Consider the following 11,050-nt stretch of genomic DNA (forward strand, 5'->3'; position numbering starts at 1 on the left):
AGACGCATCAGCGTTATCCAACAAATGAAATTGAATGTAGTCGTGTTGTTACGATAAGGGGGCATCAAACAAATTCAAATTAAGGTTGAGGAGTTTACATTTTCCTTATCATTTGGTGGCAAAGTCTATTTCGAAATGGTTTCTAGGACAGGGTCCCGCAATGACCGATTCAATTGCAAACTATAAATACCCAACCGTGTCTTGTGATTTTCATTAACGAGTATTGCATCTACTAAATCACAAGTATTGCATTTTACAGCCAAAATCGTAGCCTTTGTTGGTTTCATATTTAGCTTTTGAAAGAAGTCAGTTTGTTGGAATTGCAGGCAAGCGGTTCAAGAACATCATGGCGGCCAGAGGTATGTATATAGAGCAATTATTGTTAAAAATGTTATTGAAAGAGCAGTGGCGTATGTTTTTATTGTGATTGTGATTTTTTAATGAACCGTTGGATTTGAATGCCCTGCAGTTGGAGTGTGTTATGGAATGTTAGGGAATCTGCCCAGCCCGCGCGAGGTCGTAGAGTTGTTAAAGCGCCACAACATCGGAAAAGTGAGGATTTTCGAGGCACATCACGAAGCTCTGAGAGCCCTGGAAAACACAGGCATAGAAGTAATAGTGGGAGTGAGGAACGAGGAGCTTGAGAAGATAGCAGGCAACCAGGCGGCAGCCAACGGGTGGGTGAAGGACAACGTTGGCGCCTTCTACCCGGCGGCCAACATCAAATACATTTCAGTGGGAAACGAGGTGTTGCATTACGGAAACGAGAAATATGTCTCATATCTCGTCCCTGCAATGCGAAACATTCAGACCGCAGTCCGCAACGCCAATCTGCACAAGGATATAAGGGTGTCCACCACCCACGCCTCATCTGTGCTGGGGAATTCTTATCCGCCTTCGCAGGGAGAGTTCCGCAACGATCTCAAGAGCACACTCCGCCCCCTGCTGAACTTGTTGGCTGAGAACGGGTCTCCATTCATGGCGAATGTGTACCCTTATTTCAGCTATGCCGGCAACAAGGCCCACATATCCCTAGACTATGCGCTCTTCAAGCCCTCTGCCCCGGTGGTCCACGACGAAGGTCGTGAATACAGGAACTTGTTCGATGCCATGGTGGACGCTCTCATTGCCGCGTGTGAGAGAGCGGGACATCCAGACCTACCACTGCTCGTTACAGAGAGTGGGTGGCCCTCTGCGGGAGATGATCATGATCATGAGGCCCGGGCGGCCACCGTGGACAACGCCAGGGTCTACAATAACAACCTCATCAGGCACGTCTCCTCCAACCAGGGAACGCCCAGGAGACCTGGAAAGCCCATCCACACCTACGTTTTCTCCTTGTTCAACGAGAATTTGAAGCCCGGACCAGAGATCGAGCGCCATTTCGGCCTCTTCTATCCCAATAAAAATCCAGTTTACCCCGTCAACTTCACTCCCTACTAGGTGTGACGGTATGGACGTCCTTTCCTATCACTCACCAATAAAACACAAGGCCCGGCTTTCTACGCCTTTCTCTGTTGTAAAAAATTACCACTCCTAAATAAGTTAAGTGTATCGCTCTTTCCCTCATATAATCCATCCTTTGAATAATGAGTCCAACTTGACGTAGACTCACTTTACTTTTCTCAGTATTTATCTCTCCCAACATGCATCGCTGGCTTCATTTAAACAATTGTTTGTATTTTAATGGAAAGAAATGAAAAACAACAACGTTCGATAAGATATATGGATTAAAAGCATTAAATAATTAAATGTTTTAGGAAATAATAAAAACCTATAATAAAAAGTCTATAATCTATAATAGAGTGTGTGAATGCTCATATTTGCAATTTAGTATAATACAATTGGGATAACATATTTTTTTACTTTATAGCATGCATCTTTATTTTTAAATATGTGCTATAGATGATGTTATTGTTACCATAACACCCTGCTTAAATTCCATTGTACTATATATTTATGCCTGTGTAAAAACCAGTCACCACCATTCAATAAATTAATCAAGCATTTATTTTATAATCTAGTACCAAATCCTAGTACACAACCAAACGATGGAATAACCAATGATAAAGGAGTGTTATGTTCACAATGGTGACAATGTGATCGTGTAAAAGATCTATGGAGTCCACTGTGCATGAAAGGCAATAGAATTTTGAGCATGCACTTGTGACAAATGTAATAATTGCATTACGTTCTTCCCATTCCCAACCATGTATGGAAATCTAGAGGTGAACATTTGTGTATGCAAGGACGCCTAGAATAAAGGTTGAAGGTGTTTTTGTTTCCCTTACAACCTTGCCAAGACTTTGTTGAAATTGCATTAGAAGAATAGATTAGAATGAAACTTATAACTATCATCATCGCAATTATGAAGCAATGAGCCATTTCCTATATCTATAGGAGTTTGGCGAGTTCAGAACTATGGAGTCATTATGGGGAAATATTATTGTCTAGTGATAGGGTTCCTGTTGGCAAGGATATGCATTTAAATATAGCGAGCCATACACCTATGAGATTTGTGATAATCTCTATGCCATTTCTTGAAGACGAAACGTATTTTATCAGAGGTTACATTTGGAAGGAATCTCATAATCTTAATATGTGTGTGAATGATTGAAGAATGACTGGTGCAATGTATGAAATAAAAGATTACCTGGTTGCATAGAAGGTAAATGTTACTGTCGAATTGAACAATGGTGAAGGATATTAATCCAATCACAGGAATCTTTCGAGGAAATATGATCTTCTTTCTTTCTTCTTTTCTGTTCTTCTCTGCTTTCTTTTCTTTTTTACCCTTTTTTTGAAGGTAACATGACTTGAATTTATTTGATACTAAAGAGCATTATGATTCATTAGAGATTTATATGAGATACTCATAAGAAGAAGAATTTTTTTCATGACAAGGATTGTATTTGTTTGCATTTTTTTTATGGAGATTCCATTAAACAAGTGTCTTGGATTCAATTTCCATACGTGGAGAATAAAAATTCAAATGCAACTAATGAATACAATTTTATAAGGATAGCAAGCAGAAAAGAAAAATCATCAATAGATGTAATAAGTTATTAGATTGGAATAGTAGAGATGATAAAGCCATGGATATCATTGGCCTTTCTCTTTCAAACTCTAGATTTCACGATATAGAATTAAAAAAATCACCAACAAAATTTGGGACAATCCAAATAAATCGTTTTGGGGCAAAATCACTCAATGCTCTTTTTTTCCTAAAACTTCAATTATTCAGTTTCAGAATGGAAGATGGAATCACAATTTCAAATAACATAAGTGGTTTTAGGTCTCTCATTAGGCAACTAGTAGAAGTCAAGGAGGCAACAGATAATGGTGATGGTAAAGCTATCTTGTTAAATAGTTTTCCTTCAAAGTAAAATAGTTAATGTTATTCCTGTAGTTAGTCAAATGACTTCACAAACCTTAAGAGATATGATTCCAACCCTTTTAGCTTAATAAAAGAGAACAAAATATGATTCTCAATAGGATAATGCACTATATTCATGAAGAAACAGTAAAAGGTCTAGTCCTAACAAAGAGAGAATTAAATATTTTGATTGTAACAAAAATGGTCACACAACTCAGTTATGTAGAACTCAAAACAATGATGTAATTAAAGGAAAAATCGAGGTAAAATGAAGGTAAATTAGTATATACTGAGGATGAAGATTCAATTGATGATGAATATTTTATCAATGATTCTTCTCTGGGTTGAATTAATAGACCTGTACTTTGAGCCTTCACATTTCAAGGCACGTGGCAGTGCCGCATGGAAGAATTTTCATCATCTCAAGATAGATTTTCACCTTAAAATGATATTTTGCATGCAAAGATTTTTTTGTTTGTTTTCTTTCCTCTTTTTATGCTAATTGTTTTGAAGAAAATACACGTATTGTGAAGGTTGATTTTTCTAGACAGGTAAGGGATTTGGTGTTGAGTACAATCTAGATTGTTGTCTACTAAGTTTATGAGGATGCAAAAAATAGTTGTACCCTTCTAATGGTCATCAAACAACTTGATGGAACTCTCTCACGACTTAAAACTGATTATTGTCGAATAATTCAAAAATATATGATTCAAGAGTTTGGGACAGAGAACTCAAGAATTTCGCTCAAAGCTACACCCTTCCGAGGATCGCAAGGTCTGATTAATTAAGAGTGGGAGAGGCCCGTACCATTACATATCCACAGAAAATGTGCCACCTAGGGCGCATGAGAGATGCACACCTAGCTAAAGAAAAAATATCAAAAATAGAAAGGAACTACCAAGGAGAGACGAAGACCAGAAACAAAACCAACAAACAAAAACCACTAAAACGAAGCCAACTCTAAAGAAATGAAGAGATGCTCTATTGGGCGTAGGCGTTACCCTCTTGCCAAACTTTTCATAGACCTAAAACTTTATCAGAGAAAGAGATTAAGTTGAAATGGTAACAGATCACTAGTCAAGGTGTAGAAACAATTTATTTGCCACAAAAATTTTAAAGAATTTATGACAAATTCTTCACATTTTTTATAGTTTAGGTTGATCTAGAACTTTTAATATGAACATGTTGTAGCCTGGCTAGTATATTTATGCTAGGCTCACCACTATGAAATGATCTCCATTAGGTCTTTAAGGGAAGTCGAGCATCTCCGGATGAACATCCAAGATTAGTATGCACATCCAGTATCTAATAGAATCACATACTACTATGCCATAAAGCAATATCAAGCATAGTTAATTTCCCACTATTAAGACCTTAGAGGAAAGTGAGTGGAATTTTAGCTCCTCGCAGATGAATCAGTTTTAGTAGCATGCACGAATAGATTCAACATTATAAAATCATAAAAAAAAGGATGAAATAGAAGAACAAAAGATTGAATTTACGTGGGCAAAACCGTTTTGGGTAAAAGATCCTACACCCCAAAACTAGAGAGCATTTGTAGTTTTCAACAACACATGTATAGTTAAAATACATGTGTTGTTGAAAACTATGGAGATTGGCATTTTAGCTTGATAATATAGCATCACAAATGCCATAAAATGAACTCCTCTCACCAGCATTTCCTCTAGAAACACACGTTCGTAGAGCTTTGAGTGCACATAGAAGCAACTTCTAAATACAACACCCAATCATGAATATGCCACATGCAAGGGACACTGGTCAAATATAACTACACCTTTCAAGGAAAACCATTTGATGTAGACACAACACAAAATTAAAAGTTGCATCCATGCACAACTCAACTTGCAATAGGAACTTTCAAACTTGACTCTTGGAAGTGGTTGCCAACTTGCTACCGAATAGGGATGAAGCTATGGTTAACTCAAAAGTGCCTTGACACATATTACCATCTCGTGCTTCTCCAGAATGTTTTCACAAACGTATTTCTGCAAAGGAGTGCCCAAGTGACATTTGGTACTATGGTGGACTTCCGAGTAGAAGGCACAAGCTACAAGTGTCGCATCAAGTGCCTAGTTGACAAGTAGCAGTCTATCGCGACCTCCTCACTATGCATGTGGGATTATCCTATCATACAGGACCCACAAAGTTATAAGGATAACTATTAAACTTAGGAACTCAGGATATAACAATATTATCATCTTATATTATTCAAAAAATAAATGCAAGGACTCAAAGGTTGTGACACCTTAATCCCCCCGGGGCCTTCATTAAGTTCAAACATAGCTGGCCATACAATCCAACAAAAAATTCACTAAACTAGATATATTATTTTATATCATAGACAACTACTTCTAGGTGCCTCAACCTCTATTCGCCAACCATCTTTTACTCTCATCATTGAGTGTCTGTCTATGCATCCCCTATACATAATATTTTCATGCCATAGCTCAAAAGAATATCAATATCAATTTTACACACCTAACAATACATGGATGGCATGATCAATCAAGTATGTAACGTCCTTGATTATTTATATATGTGAAGTAACAAAAACTTCACATTAACTAATTCTACAATTGATTATGCCTCACCTGCTCAACAAGTGGATATCTACATGCCAGACTTCTCCAATAATGACTCTAATACTTTTTATCATGGCATCTCTACAAATCCCAATGCCATATGTGCATATACTAAAAAATAAATGTTACACCATTATTGGATGCTCTGATATGATATGAGGGGAATTATTTTATGATTATTCAATGATCACTTATATAGGCATATTCAAACGACTTTAAATAGGAATATTTGGTTGTTTTAATCAAGGCAACTGGTTAACATCTTAGCACATAACCATTTTCTAACTGACAGGACAATGCAATATAAGTACCTACGCACTTTCATATTCTAACATTTGCCAATAAAATAATAATAAATGTTGTGATTAAGTCAGTTTTTACAATTGTGATATAAATATCCCAAATTTTGAACAAAAAGAATGTCATTAGAATATAAGTAGATATCGAGTAGAATAGAATTACAATAGAGCTGTAATAGATGACTAAAAATTATTAAGTCCATGAGCAAATTTTGGTATAATTTTCAATATGGAAGATTTAAATTAATCTTTTTGTTTGTAATTTAATTATGAATGTTTAAAAATTTAATAAATGTTAGTAACATTTCATATTTGGATGCTTGAATCTATACATGGTAATGGTGGCCTTATGAAAAAGGATATTATTTTACAAGAATTTCATTTGTAAAATTCCTTCAAGGTTTATATTTCAACAATAAAGAGACTACATGATGATGAGTCATATTGTTAGAAGTTCAAAGTTGACTAGAACATTTTATAAATCTACAAGTGTCCAATAAAATTTAGAGTTTGGATTCTCTTTTTCAACCCTTCCATTTTAAATTTTTTTTAATAATCTAATCATTTTAATTTTTTAACTCAGAAATAATTTAAATTTAATTATAATAGATTATTAATCTAAATTCTCTTTGAGATGGCAAAGGTGAATAGCCAAATATTATTTTGAGATGGTATATTAATAAATATATTGAATTAAACAACACTAAAAATTGAATGTTAAACAAGTTTTCTGTACATAAAATTGTTAAGAGTAAAATTAGGTTGATAAATAAAACTTAAAATAGCTATAGAGATAACTAAAAAAATATTTGGATTGCAACAAAAAATATATAATTTTGAGTTGTTTTAGTCCATTAAGGCTTGATTATTTAAATATTGGGGAGATATATATCCCTTTTTAAGAGATGTATAATATATGTTAAACGATTTCAACCATTAACAAGAAGGAATACTTGACTATAGTAGGTATATTTTCAATTAACCTTATCATAGTCATAATAATTATCATCATAAAAACTATACTTATACAAAAAATAACGAATGGAAAAACAAATGATTATCCTTTCTAAATTATATTAACAAGATCTTTATTTTTAAACTGAACTTAATTACTTTTTTTCAAGTAAAAATAATCTTTCAACGTTTCTATCAATACACCTGATAGTCCTGAAAATTAGAATGCAAAAATTATGTGTCCCTGTCAAAATATTAGTCATTTTGATTTAATGATGCTCTCTGTTCTTGCCCTCATTGTTTAGGGTTTGAGGTTTATGTATATCCGCGTAAGTCTTTTATTCAAAACCCAAAGCTTGTTATATTTCTTCATTACCTTTTTGACTTAAAAGTGAGGGTCATTTTCATCATTGAAGGCACCATGTTTCCTTTCCTAGGCGTTATTTCTTTTGTCGGCCTCAAATGTTTTTCCTAAGTCTGCGTTGTTTTCCTATTCTTGGGCCCCTTTGATATTTTTAGCGGGCATTGATAAATTTTCTTAAGTCCAGTCTTAATATTTTGGACGAAGTCTCTATGATTAATTATCGAGATACTAAAAGTTCCATAAATTTGCATGTGCATCAAGTGGACGGTGATGTTTTAACCAAAGCAGAAAGGTGGTTGAAGGTTAGTGGCAAATGTTAGGTAGTCATTGTGGCCGACACATAAAGAGAGTACATATCTGATGGCCCTCGCAGTCCCGCAAAGGAAGATGCAGGGAAGTTAAGGACCATGGCATCGCGAAATGATGCCATGTGTCCCAAGAAGATCAAATAAGTCTGACAGTGGGACCGCTAAAAGAGTTGAGTTGGAAGGTAATTTGGTGATACTTAGTCAGGCTTTCGATGGACCCACTTGCCACATTAGAAGGTCAATATCAAATTGACCGATGGTGATCATATGATGCGTCAGGTTGGATAGGATCTACAATGTAAAGTCGGAACGCATCTCAAAAGGGTGAATCAGTTTGCTTGCTTATCACTCACGTGGGAAAATAAAGGAAGAAAGAACTAACCTTGTCGACATGGGATAAAGGAAGACAAGTCGAGACACCTGGATGCCGACCGATTTTCAAAAGACCCATTCAAAAGGTTGTTTTTTGGGTCGAGTTGCATTAACAAGCAAAACTGACAGTTCCAAGGGAGCCATCTCAGCAAGTTCCATTGCCACCGCAATGAGAAGCTAAGATTTTCAGAGACATAAAGGAATAAGGATGCTTTCTGAGTTGGCAATGGAATGATCAAGGTCATGTCAACAAGATGAGAGGATGCATATTGTCAGAGATTCTCGGTAAGGTAAATCAAGGAACTGTCTCTGAGAATAATTCAAAAGATAATGACTTAGTGTCCAAAAAAGGATTCTGAAGCTGAAGTTTTGCAGCCAAGGAACAACAAAATCAGAACAAAATCGTTCACGTAAGGTGAGCCTCATTAGAATCAAAAGCGCTCTTTTAGGCTTGTGACAGGTGTTCCTCTAGCCCGAAGCTTGTTTGCTCACTTGTTTCTATAAAAGGGAATTCAAGGCCATGAGACAGGGTCCATAAATTTTGGTGCAAAATTTTGTTCCAGTTTCTTAGTCATGTATAGTGAGTCTAGGTGAAAGGAGCAAGCTGTAAAAGTCATTTACAGAGAAAATAGAGTGAGTCTAGGGTCATATTGTGTGGAGGTTCTTGAAGGAGTTATATGTAAAATGTTTTGTAATAGGAGGCAACAGATTAAGTAAATAAAAACATGTTTCAAACCCATTTCTCCAGTGTGTGAATCTATCATGTTTTTGAATGAGTAGAATCAAGGGTTTTCTCATTCATTGCACTTTTGTGGTATATGTATTTTTGGCTCATTATTTTATCTAAGGGGTCAATTTAATGCCTGGGTGGAATTGAAGAGTGGTAGGGCTTATGCAGGGATTCAGATAAGTAGTTTGGGTTGGGATATGTATATGAGAAACATTGTAAGGCAATATTCTCTTACGATCTCATGGTATTAGATAAAATTTTGTTATATTTTCATTTTATGTCTTATGAATTCAGCTACCTAATGGATAAAGCATTGGTCACGGCGTGTAACTGTCTTTAATGTCAGATTTGTGCTCAAAACTCACCGACAACTTGCTATTAATTTGATGAATATCCAAATATCTTTTCATTTTTATGCATATTGCTTTAACTTTTGAAAAAATCTAGTACTATGTGCTGCGGTCTACTCTTCTCACATGTATAACTGTTGTTTGCGAATCGTGTCACCCGTAAACACAAGAGTGTGAAATGTTGTTTTTATGGATGATTTCCTAAGTCAAACCCTGGGTTGGAATTAACCTTTGAATGAAATAGATAAATTCAAAAGAAAATCTTTTAAAGTAAAAGGCTGAATGTTATTAAGCTCAAGCTTGATTTAGTTGATAATGGTGATGATGCAATGCTCTTTCAATATATTCACAAGTAATGATGTAATAACATGACATGACAATACATAAAGGAATTAATCATGAAAATGTTTGTTGCATGAAGACTATTGCAATTTGCTTGTCCATAATTCTCATATATTGAAGTATATGGTGAGATGAAATGTTGCTTGATGGATTCTTATGATGTATGCGGAATCTTGTGGATGTTGATTATGAAAATAAATTGAAAGGATGATCCTAAAGAGTGTTGTCAAGGTACTACATAAATCAGGCCAACCTCCAACTATCATATTGAGGTATTTGGATTGGGGATCAACCGATGGGAACCGAGAAATGACATATTTAAAAATTCACCCCTTTGAGATGGACAAGGGTGCCTAACAACCTTAACCACTAGGACAAGGGCGCCTAGCACCCTTGTCCACCCAGATCACCATACGATCATATGATGACAATTTTGTAGTACAAATTCCAAAAATATGCTTGGATAAGAGCTAGGAGAAAACACAATAAGGAAATCAGTCAAAAACAAGTTGCAATTTAGGACACTAGACCAGCCAAGGATAAAAATTCTTAATTCTAGTTGTCTAGTTTTTTAGCAATCTTACTTTTAATGCAAAATGACCTAGATATCTTTTTTGTGCAAGTATTCTAATAGTTTAATCCTTATAATGTTGATATTTAGTAAATCATAGGTCTAATACGCAAGGAATCTAGATATCTTCAAATCATCTAAAATAAAAATAAGACACACCTATAATTGATATTAAAAGAAGAGTTTCAAATAAACTTTTTTTCTCTTCCATCACATAAAAATGTAATCTGCCCCATCAAATTCACTTTCTATTAGGTGGGACTTCCTTCCTTTATTATGTATTACTCACCAATAATGAATAATTCGTGAATTTCTACGTCTTTCTCTCTTGTAAATAATTATCACTCCTAAATAAGTGAAGTGTATCCATCCTTCGAATAATGAGACGAACTTGATATGTAGTTTCGTTACTATTCTTAATTTTTATCTCTCTCAACATGTATGGATGAATATTAGTTTTGATCTTAAAGAATTATTTGTATTTTATAGGAAAGGAATATAAAACGGACATGGGATTAAAAATATTGATAATGCACAATGATTAAAAGCATTAAAATAAACAAATCTCTTAGAAAATAATTAAATTGTATAGTTTAAAATTGTAAGAAATATTGAGTACTGATTCGTCATTAACATGGAAATAAGAAAATGAGTCATTTTCGCTTACTCTATATGTGATCAAGATCATTTGAATCACAATTATGGATCTGAAGTGGGGTAGGAAATGACTAAATTAAGAATTGAGATAATCGATCCCTATGAAACAGTACAAATAGGAACC

At 34.9% G+C, this 11,050-nt stretch overlaps 1 protein-coding gene across 1 annotated transcript; it reads left to right on the plus strand.

The window, feature by feature from the left end:
* Positions 1-200: 200 nt before the first annotated feature.
* LOC131040279 (glucan endo-1,3-beta-glucosidase-like) lies at positions 201-1,628 on the plus strand. Its single transcript, XM_057973179.2, has 2 exons — positions 201-359; positions 470-1,628. Exons 1-2 carry the CDS (start codon positions 347-349, stop codon positions 1,441-1,443), a joined length of 987 nt encoding a protein of 328 aa, XP_057829162.1. The 5' UTR covers positions 201-346; the 3' UTR covers positions 1,444-1,628.
* The last annotated feature ends 9,422 nt before the right edge of the window (positions 1,629-11,050 follow it).

The sequence above is a fragment of the Cryptomeria japonica genome, chromosome 3 (genome assembly GCF_030272615.1).
Source record: "Cryptomeria japonica chromosome 3, Sugi_1.0, whole genome shotgun sequence".
Taxonomy (NCBI): Eukaryota; Viridiplantae; Streptophyta; class Pinopsida; order Cupressales; family Cupressaceae; genus Cryptomeria; species Cryptomeria japonica.